Source organism: Dryobates pubescens, chromosome Z (genome assembly GCF_014839835.1).
Source record: "Dryobates pubescens isolate bDryPub1 chromosome Z, bDryPub1.pri, whole genome shotgun sequence".
In the NCBI taxonomy this organism is placed as follows: Eukaryota; Metazoa; Chordata; class Aves; order Piciformes; family Picidae; genus Dryobates; species Dryobates pubescens.
Window position 1 is genome coordinate 2857332 of NC_071657.1, and position 25192 is coordinate 2882523.

The window sequence follows — 25192 nt, forward strand, 5'->3', positions numbered from 1 at the left end:
GCAAGAGCCCACAAATGTGGGCTGGAAACCTGCAGGGTTTTAGTTGCAAAGACAATTGCAGTAAATGTCAGATTGTATTATGGGATTCTCCTTAAAACTGAGGGCTGGGTCAGAATGACTTGTGGTTTTTGTTGTGTTACTCTGTTCTGAACACTGTAACCTACAGCTCTTTGTTTTGACCAGTGGCTGTGAGTCAGCTGGAGAGTGCTGATAAACAATTGACAAAGTTTCTCTTTGTAAAGCATCACCCTGGCAGCAGTGAATTGGAGAAGCTGCTGGAGGCAGCAGCTGCAGGGAGCTAAGTACCGTTCCTTTGGTGTTCATGACACTGCTCTGCATGGTTCTGTGGTCCACCTGGATCACTCTCTTGTCTTTTGTCCTTTGCATGTTTCTCTGACCCTGCTGTCCTCTTCCAACTACAGATGCTGCGAGCTGGTACCACTCTGCTTGCCACTGTTTTTTATCTGTGGTTCTGTAGATTGCATGGGCAATCTGCAGCAGAAGATAAAAGAGGCTCCAGCTTAAGACAGAAGCAGGGGAAAAGCCTGATGTTTCAGTGGTCCTCAAGAGGCTTGTCTGCAGTGGTGTCTGGTACTTGATGTTCTTCATAGCCCTGTGGCATCTTGTTGAAATTCTGAGCTGCGTGTCACTGGAAGGCCTCTCTTCTCTCTGCAAGGATATCAGGAGCTACAGCCTTTCACTGCAAGTGCAGTGAGGCTGTCCAGAGGTTTTTCTGTCAGGCTTCAAGCTGGCTTGACCCTTTCTGTCAGTGTAAAGGCTGCAGTCTTGAAGAGCTGGCAGAAACTCCCACGGCTGTGTCACATTGGCCAAGAAGGCCAATGGCATCCTGGCCTGCATTAGGAATAGTGTGGCCAGCAGGAGCAGGGAGGTCATTGTGCCCTGTACTCTGCACTGGTTAGGCCACACCTTGAGTCCTGTGTCCAGTCCTGTGCCCCTCAGTTTAGGAAGGACATCGAGACACTTGAACGTGTCCAGAGAAGGGCAACAAGGCTGGTGAGAGGCCTTGAGCACAGCCCTGTGAGGAGAGGCTGAGGGAGCTGGGGTTGCTTAGCCTGGAGAAGAGAAGGCTCAGGGGTGACCTCATTGCCCTCTACAGCTACCTGAAAGGTAGTTGTAGCCAGGAAGGGGTTGGTCTCTTCTCCCAGGCAACCAGCACCAGAACAAGAGGACACAGTCTCAAGCTGCACCAGGGGAGGTTTAGACGAGGTGAGAAGAAAGTTCTTCACTGAGCGAGTCATTTGTCATTGGAATGTGCTGCCCAGGGAGGTGGTGGAGTCACCATCCCTGGAAGTGTTCAAGAGGGGATTGGACGTGGCACTTGGTGCCATGGTCTAGTCATGAGGTCTGTGGAGACAGGTTGGACTCGATGAGCCTCGAGTTCTCTTCCAATCTTAGTTATACTGTGATACTGTGATACATGATCTGGAATCTTTTCTTTGTCTGGGCAACCTTCATCCTCTAACCTGTTGTCTTGGTTTCACTGAGGTAGAATCACAGAATCAGCTTTCTCTTCAGGAAAGCTGCATGTCTGAGCAGCACCTGATTCAGTGAGGACAAAGCTGACAAAACACTTCGGGTTTACTTCTGGCCAGCTGTGGTGTGTGGGTCTCCAAAGTGAGCAGTTCTGTGTTAGCCAAATGCTGAAGCAAGGAGAAGTGAAAGCCAGGGCAGCTGACCTGACCCAAGTTGGCCAGCTGAAGAATTCCATACCATAAACATCATGCTCACTCTAAGTAGGGAGAGTTAGGGGGGTCAGTCTCTTCTCCTGAAGGCAATCATCCTTGGGTGGGGGGGTGTCTCACCCATGATTCTGCTCTTCTCTCCTGTTTGCTGTGACTTCCATGCTTTCACTGGAGCTGTGGTGCTTTCAGAGCTACTACCTGGGCTGAGCAGCATGTTCTCTACTTTCTCTTAGTGTTAGTATTAAAATAATCTTGTTTTAATTATTATTCTATTAACTCTTATTTCAACCCACGGGTCTCTTTTCCTTCTTCCAGGTGCTCTTCTCAGAGGGTGGTCCTTGGGTGACAGAAAACTAACTAAACAATGACACATGTACAAAAGAGCTACTGGAGTAGCTCTTTTGCCCCCCAGATTAGAAGGATTCGGGCCCCAGATAGAAAGATTTTTGTGGTTCAGAGATGATTTCTTTCTAGGATCCATGTCTTCAGCATCACTGAATATCACTGCTAGGCCACTAAGATAGGAACCTTGCTGGAAGCAGAGTCACAGCTATCCCAATGGTCTGTGGCTGTAACTTCCCATAGGGTGGAAAGACAAATTCAGTGAACAGGAGGCAAAAATGTTGTCCCTCCAGGCTCCCTGTGCACTTCCACATTGTAAGTGGGGAAAGCTGCTTCGTCTCCTGATGTTATAGCCCCCTTCAAGACTTCTGGTTTCCTGTTGGTGAACCAGTGCCTTGTCCCAGGACATAATCCTAATCCTCAAGCATAAAGATGATGTTGATGCTTTGTGGACCTAAATTCAAGTTTGTCACTAGCCATCTTCCATCTCTGAAAAAGTCAAAGCTCTTAATGCCAGGGACCTGTTCTGTGCTAAAATCACGTGCCTTTGAAATTCTTTGTGCACACTTTCATCTCCCAGGTGGGAAGTCTGACTTCAAAGATGAAGTAAAGGCCACGCAGAACACAGCTTTCTCACAGAATGTCACAGAGCAGAATCATAGGATTGTTTGAATTGGAAAGAGACCTTTAGAAGTCTCAATGAGCTGCCACATCTTCAACTAGATCAGGCTGCTCGGAGCCCCATCCAGCCTGGCCTAGAATGTTGCCAGGGATGGGTCATCTTCCACCTCTCTGGGCAACCTGGGCCAGGGTCTCACCACCCTCACTGAAAAAGGCTTCCTTCTATCCAGTCTGCATTTCCTCCCTCTTGCAGTTTAAAACCATCACTTACTCTCCTGCCACAACAAGCCCTGCTAAAAAGCCTGTTCCCAGCTTTCTTTAAGCTCTGAAAGGCCTCCAGATGGTCTCCCTAGAGTCTCTTTTTTTTTTCTCCTTTCCAGGCTGAACAACTCACAACTCTCTCAGCCTGGCCTCACTGTAGAGGGCTTCCAGCCCTCCCATCATTGCTGTGGCCTGCTCTGGCCATACTCCAACAGCATGTCTCTCCTGTACTGAGGACTCCAGAGCTGGACACAGTACTGAAGGTGCTCACCAAAGCAGAGGAGAGGGACAGAATTGCCTCACTTGACCTGCAGGCTGTGATTCTTGATTTGGGCCACAACATTGTTGGCTTCTGGGCTGTGTCTGCACAGTGCCAGCTCACATCCAATTTTTCATCCCAAAGTCCTTCTCCATCAGTACTGGTACTGGGGATTGCAGGACCTTGCACTTGGCCTAGTTGAACCTCATGAAGCTCACAGGAGCCCACTTCTCCAAGCTTGTCCAGGTCCCTCTGGGTGGCCTCTTGTCACTCAAGCCACTCCACAATCAGTGTGGTATCATCTGCTAATTTTCTGAGGGTGCACTTGATCCCATTGTCTGTGTCACTGATGAAGATAGTAAACAATACAGGTACCAGCACAGACTCCTGAGGGACACCACTTGTCACTGGGCTCCATCTGGACATTGTGCTGTTGCCCACTTGTCTCTGGATGTGACCATCCAGCCATTTGGGTTCACTGAAGCTTGCATTCAGCCAGGCCATGTTGTTACTGGCCATACTGGACAGCATGGAAGGAAAGTGGACTGTAGCATGACAGGTTCTGCTGGTAGGGTGTCTTGGTTTTCTGCTGGCTGTGGCCATGACCTGGGCAAGGTCTTGACTAAATGGAGACAGCTACTTCTGCTGCTGTGGTACAGCTTGCTTATGCAGTTATTTACTCTTTGGACTGCAAAGTTCTGGTGGAAATGATTGTCAAGGGTCAAGGCTGGCCTGGCCACTGAGTGAGTGACAGAGGTTCTCTGTGAACCCATCTGCCTTCCTGAAGGGAACAGGAAGGGATTAAGGGAGAGAGACTGATGGGTTGGAAAACTGAACCAGTTCTAATGGAAAAAAGAATGAAAGACATATAAATAAATACAAACCAGTATCAAACCAAATCCCCTGATGGCAGTTATGTCACTCTCACCACTGATGATGTGGCAGAAGTTCCAGGCTGTGCTCAGATAGGAACTAGTCGTGGGGTGGATTCTAGAAGTGGACTCATGGACCTTGGCCATTGAAGAAGAGAAAGAGCTTGACCCTTGTGATCCCTCAGCTTTGTACTGAATATGACACATCTGGAAAGAATCCCTTGTTGGTCTTGTCTGATCTTTCCTAGGGGTGCAGCCTTTTACTCTGCACACAGGACTGGGCAGTGACCTTGGCTGTCACACCAACCCTTGGGAGTAATTCTCCCCATCAGCCTTCTCACTGCTAGAAGCTGCCACTGGCTGTGCAAACCTGTCCTGAACTTCAGAAAGGACCATCACTGAGCAGAAACTGAGCTGAGAAGTCAAATCACTGACCAGAATTAGTTCTGTTCTAGCTCAATCCAGGACACTGATCACACAGTGCAGGTGTCTTTGTGATCTCTCCAGCTTCACCAGTAAAACAAACAGAATAAATCCTATTTAGGAAACCTGCTCTGGGTGAAGTCAGGAGGGTGGGAAGATGAGGAGGGCATTCTTCTGACATGAGAAGTTTCTTGGTTCATTTGTCAGGGAAGCTGGAGAAACAAGGTAGAGTTTGTTGTTAAGACTCCAACTTATTTACAGACTTAATGATGAGGGAGTCAGGTCCTTAGGTAGCCCAGGGGGCTTTGTAAGGCTACAACCATTATAGCAAACCTCTTAGGACCAGATTTGTGCTTTCATGATTGAGGCTTTTAAGTGTGTCATTGAACTCATTTGACTGTTTGGTTATTCAGTAGCCTGCTGTTTCATTTGACTTGTGCTGTGTTATTTCTTCACAGCATCTCTGAAGTACAAATGAATAGGAATTGAGAAGTGCTGCCTTGAAATTACAGAGCTCAGATGTTACAAAAGCCATTTCTTTTTGGGTGTCTATACCTATAAATAGAACTTGCTTGTTCTGGAAGTATAAAGTAGAGTGTAGTCCCCATTGTGTGTGTGTGAAAACTGCATTTTTATCAGACAGGGCATATGCTAATAGCTCCATTTAAAGCAGTAGCAGGTGTGGGTTTGGTAAGACTGGAGAGCTCAGGAGAGAGAAAGACCTGGCAAGCAGAAGTGATCTATAAGGATGCTCAATATTTGGAAGGCTTTAACATCTTTCTCAGATCTTCTGGATTTTCAGAGGAGGAGAATCCACAGTGTAGCATCACTGAACAAGCAAAGGCTTTAAGGTTTCTCACTCTAGTGAGAGAGAAGGGTGTTTGTAGTGCCTGATTTCTTGAAGCCTCCAGAGATTTTTCCCATTCCTGTCTTGCCATTGTCTGAAACGTTCTGGGAAGGGCAAAGCTTCTAGTGACAGCTTTCCTGGTGACATTTAGCGAGCATTGCACAACAGACTTCTAAAGTTAAACTAGGTTGTGTTTTTGACTGAGAGAGCACACACCAATGTTGCATACAGGTCTTTGCATGCTTCTGCTGTGTTGGGAAATAAGCTGGCAAGGTCCACCTACTGCATCCAGCATTTCTTTCAGTGAATAGTCACAGTCTTCAGGCTGGCCTTGTGGTCACAGTCCTAAACAACAACAAAAAAAGCTACATGTGTCTGTGTTGGCAAGCTGCTACAATGGAAAGGAGCTCCAAAGCTGCTGCCTTAACAAATGTAAAGTTAGGACCCACAGCTTCCAGTGAAAAGAGAGCATTGCTTTTAAGTTGCTCATTAAAGCACCATCTCCTCCATCATCTTGAACGGCCCTGTCTGTGTAGGCAGTCTGAAAACTGTGTGGTTTAGGTAGTCATTTTAAAACACTGAGGGCTTTTTTTTTCTCTTAGGGGAAAAAAAATAAATCAAAAAGTATTTTTTTTCCCCTCCCATCTATGACTACTTAGCCCTTGGGCATTTCCTCAAAGCTCTTGTCTTCTAATTATTAATGGATCTCTTCGGTGGACAGAATGGCAGCTTGCTGAAGGGAACAGCCTGCCTGCAGGACTAAGGACAACTTCAGAAGTGAGTGAAAAAGCCCCTAAAAGGCTGAGGCACTGTAAGATGAAGCCTTTATTTTGGCTTCTGTCGTGTCAAGCACGCTGTGGAAGAGCAGGAAGAGAGGAGGAAGCTCGCAGGCCGCTTGGTTTTGACCAAAATAAAGCTTTGTTTTGATAAGAGTTAGACTGACTTGGCCTGAATTTTCTTGGTGCTGATATGCCCTTTAAGTCCCACTGATTCATTGTTTGGAAAGTAGGGACTGTTATTGTCTTGCATAAGAGCTTTGAAGCTTTGGTTTGCTCCCTGGCTTTGCTAGATTCCTTGTTTGTTTTGCTTGGTCCATCTATAGGCAGTGGTCCTTCCTCCTTCTGTCTTTTAAGTACGCTGCGGCAGCCGTGCCTCCTGCACTGTGCACCCTTGCTGTTGTGTGCAGGGGTGTGCTTTTAATAAAACAATCTGTGTAACCTCATTCTTCTTCCATGCTCAGCTCTTCCCTGCTTGTCTTTCTTCCCCCAGCACTCATAACCAGCCTCTTTACAAACCAGGCAGCTGCTTCAGGAGCGCCGAGCCCTGGCAGAACTGAGGTGGAAGCTAAGACATCTCTGAATGCTGGCAAACAAAGTGGGAGTTTTGGAAGCCTCTCCAGGTCCTGGACTTAAAACAGTTTTGTTTGGTGATCCACCAGAAGGCAGAGGCCCCTGCTGTGTTTCAGGGTAACCTTGGGAAAAGTGGCTGGACTGAACAAATACTTGAATCCCTTTCCTTAATAAGAGGGAGTAAGAAAAGAACATCTTGTTTTCTTTTATTCTAGTAGTGCTCTTGGTTGCTGAACACTTTTTTTCCCCCTTTTCCTTTTCATTTTTTTCTTTAATATATTTTATTCTGAGGGGAGAATAACCCCTTGAGAGTGTAGGTCAGATTTGCCACCTTATGTGTGTTCTGCTGTCCTTTCTGTTCTGCTGCTAGTAAGTGCCCAAAATAAGACTCTTTACTAAAATAACCAGCACTTTGCCAGGTTAGGCACCTAGCTGCAGAAACAGAATCTCAGAACCACAGAGTTGGAAGGGACCTCAAGGATCCTCCAGTTCCAACCCCCCTGCCATGGGCAGGGCACCTCACACTACAGCCGGGTGCTCACAGTCACATCCAACCTGCCCTTAACTTCCAGGGATGAAGCTTCCCCCACCTCCGTGGACAACCTGTGCCAGTGTCTCACCACCCTCATGGGGAGGAACTTTTTCCTAACATCCAACCTGAATCTGCACACTTCTAGTTTTGCTCCATTCTCCCTAGTCCTATCTCGACCCAACACCCTAAAAAGTTCTTCTGTAGTCCTATTCAGGTATTGGAAAGCCATAATAAGGTCTCCTTGGAGCCTTCTCTTTTCCAGACTGAATAACCCCAGCTCTCTCAATCTGTCTCTATAGGAGACAGTTGCAAAGGGAAAGGTAAGTAAACATTTATTTGAATGTAGCTGTAGTACACAGGGCAAGAGAGGCTGGACCTAAGCTTTAGTAAGGAATGCTTGGTTTTGGACATCAATCACCAGGCTCCTAACCGTAAGGACTTCAGAGCTGGCTGTGTGCAGAGGCTTGGGGTTATCTCTCCTGGCTGGATTTTTGGAGCAGATTTGGCTGATGCCTGTCAGGTACACAGAAGGATAGACTAGCTGGACTCTTGAGGTCATTTGCTGCCCAGCTGTCTGTAGAAATTAATGTGTTAGCTACGTGCTTTCATTAGTTGCCTCCGGGACGTACTGAGATTCGTGCCCGAAGTAGTAAATATTGTTGTAGAAGTTATTTTGACAGTGTAGGTATGTGGCAGCGAAACAGCACACTGTGTAAACTATAATGTGTGAATGTTTGGCTTCAGCTGAGCAGAGCTGTTACTACAGTTCCATCTTTCTGCTTGGAATGAGTTTTGGTATGCAGATCTGAGGAGGATGGAGGTCCAGTGTTTTGCTCATCGTTTATTCTCAGAAATGTCCTCATCTCTTCCTTCCCAGCAGGTGTCTTCTCAGGAGTAAATCATGCCAGACCTTTTGAATTCCCACAGTCATTAATTTTATCTATTTATTTATTTATTTTGTGTGTGTGTGTGTGACAAGTGCCAAGACTTTTCTGTTAATTGCTGAATTTGTAGCCTTTATCAGGCTTGGCATCTAGCATAGGAGAACATTTCGTAATTGTGAGCAACATTTGTGTTCTGAGGAATAGCTCTGACTTCAGGGAGAGGAAATGCCTCTAATTGCAGAGTGAGTTGCAGGAATGGCTTGATGTGGTATAGGCAGATTGAAGTACTCCTCGCTATGGATTGTTGATGCCTTTGTCAGTTGGTGACGTGGGAAACAAAGATTGGAAATTATTGTATCTGTTTTAAAAGAGAAATATTTATCTTGCTGGAAGTACTGATGGGTATCTCTTCTCCTCACTGAGCTTTACAGGAAGCCTCTGAAGGTTTCTGAAGGTGTGATTTACCCGTAATTCATTCTTTCATCTTGATAAAAGCAAGATGTATGTTACATGGTCCAATTTATAATCCAGTGTATTGACTCGAAGTAAAAGACTCTTGGCTTCTGTAAATTGTTGTGCTTTAGCAAGCTGAAAGGAGTCCTGCTGGTCTGCAGCATGTGGGAGTCTGACCTTAACTCTTCAGGCTGCGTAGCTGAATGCACTTAGACTGCACTCAGCAGTAATGTTCTCCACTGGAGTTAATGAACATGAAAATTACTGGAAGCATTGGAAAGGAATTGGAAATCTCACCCTGCTGCTGGAGTGAATTGCCCCTCTGGAGTAAGTGGCATGACCCATTATTCTTCCTGTAGTACCTGCTGGCTTTTAAAGCACAGCCAGGTTTGCTACCAGGCACAAGGCTTGAAACTGCACTGCCTGTCCTTCGTGCTGCCCCAAGGCTGCTGCTAAACTTGATGGCTGTGACTGCTCCCCAAGGCTGCTGTCCTGTTGTACCTGGCATGTGGTAGTGTAAAAAGGAGCCTGTGCTGTCACCTTCCCAAGGAGCTGACCTAACCCCAGCAGTTCCCTGCAGAAAACTTCTGCTGCCCATCACCCTGGAGTTTGTAGCCAGGAGACAGGTGGCTCTTGGATCCCTGTGCTAGCACTGCAGGCTCTGGCCAAAGTTATGCCATGTCTGTGATCTTATCTTTTTGCCACCTGTAAGGAGCTGGACATTTTTGTGTTCCCCCTTCTTTTCCAAACATTTGGCCCCTTCTTGGAGCAATCATACTTTGGGGCAGTTGTGGCCTGTTGCAGTCTTCCCATGTCTACCTCTGGAATGTGTGGTGGGAAGGGGCATGGTCCTGTTTTTTCCAGAGACCTGTCTACCTTTGATTGGCAGAAAATGTTGCTCCTTGCAGCTGCTGAGATTTGTTCAGATGGAAAAACAAAAGAGATTTTTTTTTTCTATTGCAGGTGAGATTTATTTAATGCATAAAATTTGTAATGAGATTAAGGTTGTGATGTGAAAAGGAGGTCTTGGGGTGTGGGGTGCCGTGGTAATGAGTGGAAGTTGCCTTAAAGCTGAAGATGGATAGAACACAGTTGAACCACCTGCATCTGGCCTAGGAAGCTATACATTGGTTAAAAAATAGTATCTCCAGTTTCTAAGCCTAAAATACATGTGAATACAGGGACACTTTCCAGTTTCTAAGCCTAAAATACATGTGAATACAGGGACACTTTACAGTTTAGGGTAGGAGGAGTCAAGCTACCCCTTTGGACACCTGATAAGGACTTTGTGCTTCTGCATCTACTGTGTTTCATCTTTTTTTTGAAAGATAACCTTTTGAAGATGACATGTTTGGGTAGAAATTGTCTGTTAGCCCTTGCAGACACCTGTTGTTGAGAAAGAGCACATAGCATACCTCTGGGCCACCCAAAGGGCCAAGGGGTCATTTGTTGGCCTTAACCACAGCTTTTTCTTTGTCTTGTTTTTCTGAGCATCATAGCAGTAGGCAGGTAGAACCAAGGGTACTGTACAAGGAAGGTTCCCTCTGGAGCTGAAAGCTGGCATTCACCATGTGTGAAATGCAAAAAAAACCTCGAACCAGCTTGACTGGAGGCCTGGGTTTGAGTGGCAGATAAAGGAGAGAGAGGGAAGCAATGAACTCCAGCAAGGCTGCAGGTCAGTTCATGGCCGTGGTATTTTAGGAGAGCATATGCTGCTCCATTCTGTTCTTCACAGCCCACCACCCCCTCCTCAAAAGCAGGTAGTGAACTGAGAGTTCATGCTGGGTATCAGTTGCTGGGGACGGCAGAGCAATCTTTTTAAGTGAATTGATTTTAATCTATCATTTTATTGCCTGGGGTCGATGAATGCAAAGCGATGCATATGAAGGGGAGAAAAATACTCTTAGAAGCTGATGAGCCTTGAGTCAGCTTTTACAGATCAAGCAGAAAAATGGACTTAGTGTTGTAATGGTGCTTCTAGGGAGATACGTGCCCAGACTGTAGTGGCCCAAAAGAGGCCAATTTCAGTGGCTACACATCATTAGAAATGGGGAGAGAAGGGGCACAAAAGCAACCTCAGTGCCACCATACAAACTCAGTGTGCATTTACTGCCTGTGCAGTGGCTGAGCTGGTGGTGAGTCCATAGGTGTTTCATGAAAGGTGGGAACAGGCCTTTATCAAGTCCCAACAGTTAACCCAGCACTGCCAAGTCACCACCAAACCATGTCCCCAAGTGCCACATCCACATGTTTTTTGAACACCTCCACGGACAGTGATTCCACCACTTCCCTGGGCAGCCTCTTCCAATGCCTGACCACTCTTGCAGTGAAGAAACTTTTCCTAACATCCAGTCTAAACTCCCCTGCTCAGCTAGAGGCCATTTCCTCTTGTCCATTTGCTTGTTTCCTGGGAGAAGAGATCAAACCCCACCTGGCTCCACCTTCCTTTCAGGGAGCTCTAGAGAGTCAGAAGGTCTCCCCTCAACCTCCTCCAGACTAAACAACCCCAGTTTCCTCAGCTGCTCCTCACCAGCCCTGTTGTTCAGACCCCTCACCAGTTTTGTTTCCCTTCTCTGGACCTGCTCCAGCCTCCTCAAATGCCCTTCTTGTAGTGAGGGGCCCAAAATTGAACCCACTATTGGAGGTGCAGCCTCAGCAGTGGCCAGTACAGGGAGGCAATCACTGCTCTGGCTCTGCTAATCCAGGCCAGGATTCTGTTGACCTTCACATAGCAACAGATATTCAAGAAGGCATTTTCTTTTCCTCTTATTTTGTTTTTCCCCTTTTAGAATATTTCCCCATTTTTTTTGTTTTCTCTCTTTTCCTTTTCTCTCTTTTTCTTTTCTCTCTTTTTCTTTTCTCTCTTTTTCTTTTCTCTCTTTTTCTTTTCTCTCTTTTTCTTTTACTCTTTTTCTCTCTTTTGTTTTTCTCTTTTTCCCTCTTTCCTTTTTCTCTCTTTTTCTCTTTTCTCTCTCTTTTCCCTCTCTTCTCTCTTCTCTCTTTTCTCTCTCTTTTCTCTCTCTTTTCTCTCTCTTTTCTCTCTCTTTTCTCTCTCTTTTCTCTCTCTCTTCTCTCTCTTTTCTCTCTCTTTTCTCTCTCTCTTCTCTCTCTTTTCTCTCTCTTCTCTCTCTTTTCTCTCTCTTCCCTCTCTTCTCTCTCCTCTCTCTCCTCTCTCTCCTCTCTCTCCTCTCTCTCCTCTCTCTTCTCTCTCCTCTCTCTCTTCTCTCTCTCTTCTCTCTTCTCTCTTCTCTCTCTCTTCTCTCTCTTCTCTCTCTCTTCTCTCTCTCTTCTCTCTCTCTTCTCTCTCTCTTCTCTCTCTCTTCTCTCTCTCTTCTCTCTCTCTTCTCTCTCTCTTCTCTCTCTTTTCTCTCTCTTTTCTCTCTTTTCTCTTTTTCTTTTTTCCCCCATTCCCCCTTTCCCCTCTTTTTTTTTAAATCCTCCTTATACTTCTTTTGTGCAATCTATGTAAATTTATGAGCTTTCTATGGAGGATCATAGAGAGTTTTCATTTACATAATACTCCTTCACAGACCAGGCCATCCAGTCCAGTGAACCCTCCAAGACAGGGAGTTCTTCCAAGTCTTACATTTACCAAGATGCTCCACAGAAATACTGCTTTTCATTTGGTTTTATTTATGTTCACACTAATGAGCTGGGTATGTTCTTTAATGCATTGCACTTACATTTTTTCCAGGAATGAAAAATTTATTGTGCACTCATAGCTGGGGGGTGGGGGGTGGAAATAGAAACAGTTTGGAGTTACTAGGCTTTTCCTGGCTGAGCAAATGGTTTGTTTTAGAATGAAGGATAAGCCCTTTAGTCAGCTAGGTCGTTAGTAATCAGTAACACTGATTAAAAGATTGGAAGAAACATTGGCAGGCACTTGCTGGGAGTTACAGTTTGTGAAGGTGGGGTGGTGGCTCCTGTGTAAGCATGAACAGTAATAGAATAGAATAGAATAGAATAAACCAGGTTGGAAGAGACCTTCAAGATCATTGTGTCCAACACCACCTAAACAACTAAACCATGGCACCAAGCACCCTATCAAGTCTCCTCCTAAACACCTCCAATGATGGTGACTCCACCACCTCCCTGGGCAGCACATTCCAATGGGCAATCACTCTCTCTGTGCAGAATTTCTTCCTAACCTCCAACCTGAACCTCCCCTGGTGCAGCTTGAGACTGTGTCCTCTTGTTCTGGTGCTGGCTGCCTGGGAGAAGAGACCAGCCCCTGCCTGTCCACAACCTCCCTTCAGGTAGTTGTAGAGAGCAATAAGGTCACCCCTGAGTCTCCTCTTCTCCAGGATAAGCAACCCCAGCTCCCTCAGTCTCTCCTCACAGGGCTGTGTTCCAAACCCCTCACCAACTTTGTTGCCCTTCTCTGGACACCTTCCAGCAAGTCAAGCTCCTTCCTAAACTGAGGGGCCCAGAACCGGACACAGGACTCAAGGTGTGGCCTAGCCAATGTGGTGTACAGGGGCAGAATGACCTCCCTGCTCCTGCTGGCCACACTGTTCCTGATGCAGGCCAGGATGCCATTGGCCCGCTTGGCCACCTGGGCACACTGCAGGCTCATGTTCAGCCTACCATTGACCAGCACCCCCAGGTTCCTCTCTGCCTGGCCACTCTCCAGCCACTCTGACCCCAGCCTGTAGCACTGCATGGGGTTGCTGTGGCCAACGCACAGAACCCAGCACTTGGATGAGACCACTTCTGCCAAACCCAAGGGTTGTGGCACCCTGCAGTGAGGACAACAGGAGGGAATTGGTTGAAAGAAAGAGAGAATGTCACTGCTGCTCATGGTGCTGGTGCAAATTAATTGAGATGTGAGAACCAGAAGCAGAGTAGCAGGAGGCAGCTGACAGGACAACAAATGCAGACAGCTGAGGGCTGGAAGAGGAATTACAGTTTGCTTTGGAGGTGCCTTTGGTAAACTCAAAAATGAATGCTCACTGAAATGAGAGAAGTGTTCTTGGGTTAAGAACACATATGCAAATAGGTCTACAATGAGTCTTGTCTTTAATTGATAACACTGCCAGGAAAGAATGAAATCCATTTGGGTCTTTGTGTTGACAGTTCAGTATCTCTACTGTTAAAAATGCTTAGCAGATGTAGGATTTGTTTTATTAATACAGTTGTTAGAATGAAAATAGATGAAATAAAGACCAGTGTGTTAAAATATAAATGTAAAGAGATTTATCTTTGAGAACCAGCAAAAGTGAACTGTGCTGAGTAGGCCATAAAAAAAAATAGGAAACAAAAGCAATTCTTAACACCTTCAAAGACTGAAGCTGCAATGACAAAGCAACAAGCAACAACATGTGGTTCTGCCCCTTGACTCTGCTCTTGTGAGATCCCCACTTCCAATACTGGGTCCAGTCTAGTCCTGGTGTCCTCAGCATAAGGACACAGAGCTGTTGGAGCGAGTCCAGAGGAGGGCCATAAAGATGATCCAAGGGCTGGAGCACTTCTGCTGTGAGGATAGGCTGAGGGAAATGGGGTTGTTCAGCCTGGAGAAGAGGAAGACTCTGGAGAGACCTTAGAGCTGCCTTCCTATACCTGAGGGGATCATGGAGGGGGTCTGGGTTGAAGCTGGGGGAGAATAGGTTTGTACTGGATCTTAATCATAGTATCATAGAATCAGTCAGGGTTGAAAGGAACCACAAGGATCATCTAGTTCCAACACCCCTGCCATGGGCAGGGACACCCCACACTAGATCAGGCTGGCCAGAGCCTCATCCAGGCTGGGCTTAAACACCTCCAGGGACGGTGCCCCAACCGCCTCCCTGGACAACCCATTCCAGGGCTTCACCACTCTCATGGGGAAGAACTTCCTCCTCACATCCAGCCTCAATCTCCCCACCTCCAGCTTCATTCCATTCCCCCTAGTCCTATCACTACCTGAGATCCTGAGCAGTCCCTCCCCAGCTTTCTTGTAGCCCCCTTCAGATACTGGAAGGCCACAATTAGGTCACCTCGGAGCCTTCTCTTCTCCAGACTGAACAGCCCCAACTCCTTCAGTCTGTCCTCACAGGAGAGGTGCTCCAGCCCTCTGCTCATCCTCCTGGCCCTTCTCTGGACACCTTCCAGCACGTCCATATCCCTCTCTTCAGTACCAGGGTGGTGAGACTTGTGGGTTGCCCAGGGAGGTTGTGGATACCTCCTCCCTGGGGGTGTTCAAGTCCAGGTTGGATGAGGCCTTGATCAGCTGAGTCTAGTTGAGAGGTGTCCCTGCCCACAGTGGGGGAGGTTGGGGTAGGTGATCTCTACGGTCCCTTCCAACCTAACCCATTCTGTGATCAAAAGTCCAGTCTGAAGTTTGCAGTCTCTGTTTTCTTCAAATATATCTCAAGTGTTTTTCTCTTCCTTCATCTGTGCTGTTTTGGCATTTTTGGCAGTGCTTACAATGCACTGAGTGCTCCAGCCTTGCAAGCCTGACTGAAACCATCAATTCTGTGTACAGTAACTGCAAGCTGCAACTGAGATTGCTTTGCTTTGCCTTAGACAATCCATAAATGTGTATGCTGGTAGCTCACCACTGAGTTTGTGTATGTCTGAAGAAATCCTGATCCTATAAATAGAACAGCATGTCCTCTTCCTTTTGAAACACAGCCTTCCTCTTCCTTTAAATGCCTTCTTTCCCCCCCCACCCCCTCAGAATTTTGCATTTCTTCTCCTGAAACTTCACACAGTGTCTTCTGGCCTGTTTTTGCTGGTGAAAGATGAGACCATAAAGACCACCCAACCTCTCCTGGGTGTCAGAACTTCAGGTTCAGATATGTTGCTTCTTTGGGACTACTGATACAAATTTAGGATTTCCTCCTCCCACAGTGCGGTTCATGCTTGAGTTTGGCTTGCTGCCATATATTTCTTTCTTTCTTTCTGTGGGGAATGTGGAAAACAAAAACAAAATAGTGACTTGTAAGAGTTAGCTCACTCCCTGAGGAATTCTGCGGGACAGGAAAAAGACACGTAGCCAGAGCTCATCCTCCCTGCTGAATCTGAGGCATGCAATGGGCAGAGGAGAAGGGAGGGTGTGAGGACATCCTGAAAAAAAATGGGTGAAGTCTTCTGTGGAGACTCTACCCCATGGCTTGGATGGGAGCACACTGCGTTGGGTTAGGAACTGGTTGGAGGGCCGAGCCCAGAGAGTGGTGGTGAATGGTGCCACATCCAGCTGGCAGCCAGGCACCAGTGGTGTGCCCCAGGGATCAGTGCTGGGCCCCATGCTCTTTAACATCTTTATTCATGATCTGGACAAGGGCATTGAGTCCATCATCAGTAGATTTGCAGATGACACCAAGCTGGGGGCAGGAGTTGATCTGCTGGAGGGTAGAGAGGCTCTGCAGAGGGACCTCGACAGGCTGGGCAGATGGGCAGAGTCCAATGGCATGAGATTGAACACATCCAAGTGCCGGGTTCTGCACATTGGCCACAGCAACCCCAGGCAGTGCTACAGGCTGGGGTCAGAGTGGCTGGAGAGCAGTCAGGCTGAGAGGGGCCTGGGGGTACTGGTTGATGGTAGGCTGAACATGAGCCTGCAGTGTGCCCAGGTGGCCAAGCGGGCCAATGGCATCCTGGCCTGCATCAGGAACAGTGTGGCCAGCAGGAGCAGGGAGGTCATTCTCCCCCTGTACACCACACTGGTTAGGCCACACCTTGAGTCCTGTGTCCAGTTCTGGGCACCTCAGTTTAGGAAGGAGGTTGACTTGCTGGAAGGTGTCCAGAGAAGGGCAACAAAGTTGGTGAGGGGTTTGGAAACACAGCCCTGTGAGGAGAGGCTGAGGGAGCTGGGGTTGCTTAGCCTGGAGAGGAGGAGACTCAGGGGTGACCCTGTTGCTCTCTACAACTACCTGAAGGGAGGTTGTAGACAGGCAGAGGTTGGTCTCTTCTCCCAGGCACCCAGGACCAGAACAAGAGGACACAGTCTCAGGCTGCACCAGGGGAGGTTTAAGCTGGAGGTTAGGAGGAAGTTTTACACAGAGAGAGTGATTGCCCATTGGAATGTGCTGCCCAGGGAGGTGGTGGAGTCACCATCATTGGAGGTGTTCTGGAGGAGACTTGATAGGGTGCTTGGTTGCATGGTTTAGTTGATTAGGTGGTGTTGGATGATAAGGTTGGACTCGATCTTGAAGGTCTCTTCCAACCTGGTCTATTCTATTCTATTCTATTCTATTCTATTCTATTCTATTCTATACCAGTCTCTGCTTGGGCACTGCTGATCTCCTGCCATTGTCTCCTGATAGTCCTCAATTTGTCTCTTGGCAAATGTCTTTCCCCTGAAATTCTAGGAAATCAGTTGTTTTGTGTGTTGTGTGTGTGCAGTTGAATAGAACAGAATAAACCAGGTTGGAAGAGACCTTCAAGATTATCAAGTGCAACCTATCATCCAACACCACCTAATCAACTAAACCATGCAGCCAAGCACCCTATCAAGTCTCCTCCTAAACATCTCCAGTGATGGTGACTCCACCACCTCCCTGGGCCACCACATCCTAACAGCCAATCTCTCTGGGAAGAACTTCTTCCTAACATCCAGCCTAAACCTCCCCTGTCACAGCTTGAGACTGTGTCCTCTTGTTCTGGTGCTGGTTGCCTGGGAGAAGAGACCAGCCCCTGCCTGTCTATACCCTCCCTTCAGGTAGTTGTAGAGAGTTAGTCAAATAAAACCTTTATGTCCCTTCCTATTTTACTCCCATGTGTGGAACTTTCATCCACCTTCTGGTTTTTAACAGTTACTTGTCTGAAGGTGCCAGTTTCAATTCTTGAGTATGTATTTCTGTGCCATGACATACTGTCTTTATCCCAGGGCCACATTTTTCTGCTTCTCTCACTATGTATTGAAAATTGAACGGTGTTGTGTAGTGACTTGAGTTGTCTCAAGTCTTTGATGATCTCTCTTTGACCACCTCTCTAGATCCATGCCCTGTGGAAGGAGCCTTTCTTCTCTGAGCTGATTTATAGCTGCATCTTCTCAATTCCCTGAAGTGTTTGTGTAGTGCTTGGTTAAATTGGGCATTGAGTTAATGTGTGTGCACATAAAATACAGCTGGTAGCCACCTAGAGATTCTGGTCTTGCAGAGTTCAGTTACCTGCTGCCTCTTGCAGAGCCCACGGTTTCTGAACCAGGAAAACCAAGGGGAACCAGTGGCATTTCAATGAATTTCATTAGTTATTGATGCTTTCTTCTGGACTAGCACTCACCCCTTTATCAAGTTCTTGACAGGTGCTTGTTTGCATTGCAGGCCACATATTGTCACCTTTTGTGAGTTAGAGCTGTGGGAACCTTTGTCACCATGCTTCTGCCAGCCAGGTTCAGCTGAGCCCAGCCAGGTTCAGCTGAGCCCAGCCAGGTTCAGCTGAGCTTCAGGCACCACCTAAATAATGTCTGGGGTAAATGTCACCCGGCACTGGCAAGATATATGTGATAAATTTAAGACCAGTGGATAATGGGCAGGCAGCCACTGCAGACCTGCTCTCCCAGCAACCAGCTGAGCCTCCTGAACACATCAGTAGAAATGTTGTATAAAGCTGAGGGGAGTGGGTTGTGTCCACCTACACCCATGTTGTGGAAAGAGTTCACCAGTTCTTTGTGTAGGGCCAAACCTGTTTTCTAGAGAAGGAGGTGCATCTTTCCTCTACCATGGCAGTCACTTTGCTCTCTTTGGCCTCCTCTGTGCTGGTGGGCTGTGTGCTTCTTCCTCCATAATAACCACCTCCAAATATTGTGGGTATCTGCTTATTCAGCTCTGAGAACCTGCTGTATTGTCTTTTTGCTGACTGTTTCCAGTCCTTGCTCTGCCCCATTTACTCAAGAGTGCTGCCAGAGATGCACTAAACACTTCGTAGCACCCAGCAAAAGGTTTGGATCTGCTCTGTTCCCAAGTTTCTTTCATCAGTGCAGTAATCACTCAGTGTTCAACCATGGATGATGGATAACATGTTTGGACACAGTAATGACTTGCAGTGCTGCTGCTTCTTCTGACTTGCAGACTAATGTAAAACAAACATCTGCCTACTGCTCAGATTGAGGTGAATGCCAGCAGGAAAGAAGTCATCCTTTCTGTGCCACCAAAAGGATGGGTTACTTTGCAGGGACTGACAGTAAGCCACATGGAGAAATGGGCCTGGCTTTTAATGCTTGAGTTGGCATGGGAGAAGCAGAATTGTGAAATCAGAAGTCAGTGAGCTGGAGAAGGGGAAGGAGAGGAAAATTGTCTGGTATGGATGGCACTAGCACATAGTAATGGCAGTGAGCTGCAGATGGGGAGCATGAAGCATACAGGGGCTTTTCAGTTGCTGGTGAAACTGAAGAGGTGGTTCTGAAAATCAGGGACACTTCCTCTGTACAGCAGCAGACGCCACTTGCAAGGGATTTTCGGCCCAGGCACTGGGAGAGGTCCTTTGCTTCAATGCTGGAGGTCGGGGCCCCAGTGTCTGTGCAAGGCTTCATGCTTGGGCTGGTAGGGATTAGCCCTGAAGGAAGGAGGATTTTAAAGCCATAGGCACATGTCTTATTGGTTCCTAATTGATGTGAGGTGATGGGAATGAAATAAAGAATCCCTTGTTTTCTTTGCACAGCTTAGTATCATGTAAATCCGTGGTAAGAAGCTGTGGAAAATATCACCCCCATGAGAAATGATTTTTTTTGATCCAAATACTGGCTTGCTTGAAAGCAGTGGAGCTTGGTGGAATTCTAAACCTCTTGCTGCTTCCACAGCAAAAGAAATAATTAGTTGCTCTTGACTTTCAAAGCTGCATGCAACTAGTGACCTTTAATTTGGTTTCCATCATCCATTAGGCTCAGTGTGTAACAATAGTGTATTTTCTCCCATTTATTCCTGTCACATACACTTGCTGGTGGAATTATTCACTTTCAAACAGGTCCCTCTGCTTTGGCTACATCAAAGAGCTCTTTTGGTCTTCAGACTGTTTAAAATCTCTCTTGAAATTTAAGAGCCCATTTTGGTGCTTATGGAGAGAGGGAGAGTGTGGGAGGGCATGACTTTGCTGTAAGCCTGTAATGCCTTGGGATAAACTCTCCTCCTTTTTTTCCCATTTCCAGCATCTTAGTAGCAAAATGAGCTGAGGTTCAGCACTGCAAGAAGTGTGACAGTCGTGTCGGTTCTCAGACCTGGGGGAGAACACATGTGGTTGAAAAGATGTGTTCCTGATTGTGTGCCACTCCATATGATTGATTGATTGATAGATATTACACAAAACCCCTCCACAGAATCACAGGATCATTCAGTTTGGAAAAGACCCTTGAGGACATCAGGTCCAACCATCAACCCTACTCTGCCAAGTTCATCCCTAAATAACACTGCTAAGTGCCACATCTAAACAACCTTTAAACATCTCCAGGGATGGTGACACAACCACCTCCCTGGGCAGGCTGGTCCAGTGCTTGACCACTCTCTCAGTGAAAAAAGGTTTCATAATGTCCAGCCTGAACGTCCCCTGATACAGCTTGAGGCCATTCCCTCTTGTTCTGTTACCAACTACCTGTGAGAAGAGAGTGGCACCTACCTGTCTATATTGTCCTTTCAGGTAGTTGTAGAGGGTGATAAGGTCTTTCCTCAGCCTCCTCTTCCTCAAACTGAACACTCCCAGTTCCTCAGATGTGTTCTTTAGATCCTGCACTAGCTTAGTTGCTCTTCTTTGTTCCATCTCCAGCACCTTGAGGGGCCCAGAACTGAACTGTGACCTCATCAATGCCAGGTACAGGGGGACAATGTCTGCCCTACTCCTGCTGGTCACACTATTGCTGATCCAAGCCAGGATGCCTTTGGTTTTCTTGGCCACCTGGGCACACCTCTGTCTCATGCTCAGCTGCATGTTGATTAGAACCCCCAGGTCCCCTTTTGATGGACAACTTTACAGCTTCACTCCCCCAAGCCTGGAGTGTTCATGGGGTGGTTGTGGCCCAAGTACAGGACCTGGTATTTGGCCTTGTTGAAGCTCATCCAATTGAGCCCAGCCCATTGATCTAATCTGTCTAACCTCTCTGTAGAGCTTCACAGTATCACAAAGGTTGGAAGAGACCTCAAGGATCACCAAGTCCAACCTGTCTCCACAGACCTCATGACTAGACCATGGCACCAAGTGCTACATCCAATCCCCTCTTGAACACCTTCAGGGACGGTGACTCCACCACCTCCCCGGGCAGCACATCCCAATGACGAACGACTCGCTCGGTGAAGAACTTTCTCCTCACCTCGAGTCTAAACCTCCCCTGGTGCAGCTTGAGACTGTGTCCTCTTGTTCTGGTGCTGGTTGCCTGGGAGAAGAGACCAACCCCTTCCTGGCTACAAGCACCTTTCAGGTAGCTGTAGAGGGCAATGAGGTCACCCCTGAGCCTCCTCTTCTCCAGGCTAAACAACCCCAGCTCCCTCAGCCTCTCCTCATAGGGCTGTGCTCAAGGCCTCTCCCCAGCCTTGTTGCCCTTCTCTGGACACCTTCCAGCAAGTCAACATCCTTCCTAAACTGAGGAGCCCAGAACTGGACACAGGACTCAAGGTGTGGCCTAACCAATGCAGAGTACAGGGGCACAATGACTTCCCTGCTCCTGCTGGCCACACTATTCCTGATACAGGCCAGGATGCCACTGGCCTTCTTGGCCACCTGGACACACTGCTGGCTCATGTTTAGGCGGCTGTCAATCAGCACCTCCCAGGTCCCTCTCTGTTTGGCAGCCTCCCTACACTCAAGCACATTAACACTCCCACATAACTTGGTGTCATCTGGAAATTTACTAGTACTGCACTCTAGTTCCTCATCAAGATCATTGATCACAGGATGTTAGGGGTTGGTGGGGATCTCTGGAGATCTTCAAGTCCAAACCCCTGCCAGAGCAGGACCATAGAATCCAGCACAGGTTGCACAGGAACACTTCCCAATGGGTCTTCAAAGGCTACAGAGAAGGAGACTCCACAACCTCTCTGGGCAGCCTGTTCCAGTGCTCTGTGACCCTCACAGAGAAAAAGTTCCTCCTCATGTTGAAATGGAACCTCCTGTGCTGGAGCTTACATCCATTGCCCCTTGTCCTGTCAGAGGGTGCAGCTGAGCAGAGCCTGTCCCTTCCTTCCTGACACTCAGCCCTCAGATATTTATAGACATTTATTAGATCCCTTCTCAACTGATAAAGAAGTTAAACAGAAGTGAAGACTTGCTGATGGTTCTTATTTTATCTCCATGTGATCATTTGTTTCGTTTTTCACAAAGTCCTTTGTTTGTGAAGACTTGCTGATGGCTCTTATGTGATTTTTTTTCCCTCCCACCAGTTTGCAACTTCATGTCTCATGAAAAGTGCCTCAAGAATGTCAAGATACCATGCTCGTGTATTGCTCCCAGCCTTGTAAGGGTGAGTAAGCACACTCTGCCTTGTCTCTTTCTCGGGATACCAGCACAAATGTATCACTGACAAACTTGGTGTAGTACCGTGGTGGCTGGTGGTAATGCTTAAATCCATTGTGTTAGTCATCACTGAGGCTTTTATAGCTGCTCAAAGGCAAAGTTACACTTCCTTTGAAAAGTCCCTGCTATGGGCAGCTGTAGATAGTCTGCCTTTGAAGAGCAGTTGTTTGCATTCTTCAGCTGTTACTGGATGTTCTTACGTGTGTGTGTCATTACCTGGAAGCCTTGCAGTGGTGGAGTGGGGTGACTGATGGATATCAGTCCTCTCAGAAAACCACACCATGTGTCACACTGGTGACCTCTGTACACCACCAAGTGTTTCACAGCAATTACATCTTTCTGAGGGAATGCTGAAGCTTCTCTGCCTAGCAAAGAGGCTGTGTTTGGCTTCTATTGATTGCTGCATTTTAAGGTTTTGCTTGTTTGTTGTGTCCAGAGCATAAAGCCATGGTGGTTTTAAAAGCATGGGATTTCAAAGCCAAAAATCAAGAGGGGCAGGGCTTGAATTGGTGATACCTCAAATTTATTTGTAATAAAGTACTTGCTTTCAGGTGCCAGGTAACTTTTTCTCTCACAAGACTTCATGTTTAAGAGACTGATTTTAAAGGGTGTGAGAGATGAAGTTTAAACTTGAAGAAGATAATAGGATGCAATTAAGGTATCAGGATGCTAAACTGAGAAGAAAACAGTGTCACCCACTTAGAAAATGCTGGCAGAGAAGGGGGGAAAAAGGGAAGGAGATGAGAAACTTAACCAGAGAAGAGGTAAATCACTACAGATACCTTAAAGAGTGATATGCAAAAGACAAGTAAGACATGGCTGTAAAACCAGAATTGTGCGTTACAGGCCTGCCTCACTGGCTTAAAAGGACATTTAAGGAGCATATTGTGTAGACCTGGGAACCTGTGAAGGGGAGATGATTCCCTTCTATATATTCTAAGGAGCTTTCCAACTCCCTTTATGTTTTGGACACCCCAGTAGGGGCTGAGATGGGAAAGTTTAAACCAATGTGTAACTCAAGTTAAAGGAACTGAGTTCCTACAGAGAGAAATTACCCAGTTGTTTTTAATTAAATTTGCTTTGTCTGGGTGATAATCCTGTTAGGTTTTGCTCCACACTTCCTCTTTTCTGCATGCTCTTCATCTTGAGAAATCTAACTTGGGTGGTAGAAAGGCATCAGGTGCATAGAAAATTGTCAGTGAAACAGTAAAAAATACTTTTGTAGCTCTTAGAAGCTGTGATAAAGGGACATTTAGAGAGTGAAAAATGCACTTACTAAGAATTGGCTTCTGCTGCTTCAGTGTGCTGGCAATCAGTTGTAGCAGGGGCAAAGGAATGAGTCAGATGATATAGGTATCTTTGCAATGGCCTTTGTGTGGATGGGGCAAATCCAACTGGGAAACATTTTGTTTAGTTCAGAGTGTCATAGCTGCAAGTGTTTGTGACTGCTCCCTTTGTGAATTTGCTCTGCATGCAGTTCACTGTTCAAAGCAGTGTTTGTTCCCTCTGCTTTTCCACGTTAAAAATCTTGCATTTAAGCTTACCAATGCTTCCACTTTGTCCTCAATGTCAGCATTAGTCCTTTTGTTCCTTTGCCAGCCCCCATTCTCTACCTGCCCCCAAACACAAAGCACAGACACAAAGTGCAATTGTCCTTGCTGCGCAGTAGAATTCGAGTGTTGTTGTCGGCCCTCAAAGCTGTTTGCAGCTCAGTGGTGCTGTGTTTAACTGCAGAGAGCCTTCTGAGTTGTTGTTGTGGAACTCTCAACAACGATGCTTTGAAAAAATGCTGGATGGTGCTGTTCTTTCTGGACAGTCTTCTCCTCCTTGTCGTGGCCATCCTGAGCTGCATCAAATCCCAGCCTGCTGTGGAAGTGAAGGCTGCCATATGGGAGACGTTGTTCTGTGTGCAGGCTCTGTCGAAGTAAATATTGAACTTGGCATTTGCTTGAAAAACATAACAAAGAAGAAGAAGAGGAAAAAAAATCCACCCCAATGTTAATCATTTATAGAATGTGCAGAAAGTTTATTTTCTTAATCTCCCTGTTCTCCTCTCAAATTATTTATGATTTCTTTATGAGAAGTTTCAACGTGAGAGGGAAGACTGGTGGGGAATTTTGGTTTTGGTTCTGTTCTTCTTTCCTGATACTTCATTCCAGCATGTCAATATTCAGTGCATCACAGAAATGATGACTTTATTTAATTTATTTTATTATTATTATTATTATTTTTAAATCCCCCTGGGTTTCATCTAGAGAAGATGGCAATTGTTAAAGCTCATCAAAGTGTGTGTTACTTGACGCTGAGTCAAACTGTCAGAGAACAATTTTTTCAGCAGATGTTTCATGGAAACTTTTATTCCTGAGAACAGGGTTTCCTTCCCAGGGTCAAGTTAAGGCCCACAGAGTCATGAGCACGCCATCCAGCCTCAGATCATTCTTGATAAGTTCACTTCTGAGGCTGCCTTAAGAAATGTTGGTTGTGTGTTGGTTCTTTTTTGCACTATTGCTAATCATTATCACCTGCATTTCGTATTCCAGACGGGTTTCAGGTCATGATGTTTCAAAACAAGGCTTCTTCAGAACAAGCTTCATGATTTTATGGTTTGCAGGGGATGTGATTTGTTTCACTGGCAAAGCCTCTGTGACTTTTCCAAACCCAAACACACTCTCCCCTGCATTCCCATGAACGTTTGCCTGCTCTGAGGTATGTGTAGAATAAAAACACAAAACAAAAGAACAACAAGCCTCAAACTAATAACAGCAGAAATAGCAAACCCCAAAGCAAACAAAAAGAAAAACAAAACAAATGAACAGACCCCCCCCAAAAAATCAAGAAACAACAGCCCACCCCCAAGACATCCAACAACCCCCCAAATAATGTTGAAAATAGACCCTCTTTGATTTGATGTGAAATTTAAGAAGGGCATTGAGACTCTTGAATGTGTCCAGAGAAGGACAACACAGCTGGGGAGAGGTCTTGAGCACAAGCCCTGTGAGGAGAGGCTGAGGGAGCTGGGGTTGCTTAGCCTGGAGAAGAGGAGGCTCAAGGGAGACCTTCTTGCTCTCTACAACTACCTGAAGGGAGGTTGTAGCCAGGTGGGGGTTGGTCTCTTCTCCCAGGCAAGCAGCACCAGAACAAGAGGACACAGTCTCAAGCTGTGCCAGGGGAGGTTTAGGCTTTAGGTGAGGAGAGAGTTCTTCCCAGAGAGAGTTGTTAGCTATTGGAAT

The 25192-nt window shown here is 46.6% G+C and overlaps 1 protein-coding gene across 1 annotated transcript in view; it reads left to right on the forward strand.

The window, feature by feature from the left end:
* DGKQ (diacylglycerol kinase theta) overlaps positions 1-25192 on the forward strand; it is a 154067-nt gene that overhangs the window by 19789 nt on the left and 109086 nt on the right. The window contains exon 2 of the mRNA XM_054178888.1: positions 21830-21909. Within this exon, the coding sequence (XP_054034863.1) occupies positions 21830-21909 (80 nt within the window). The remainder of the gene's footprint in view (positions 1-21829; positions 21910-25192) is intronic.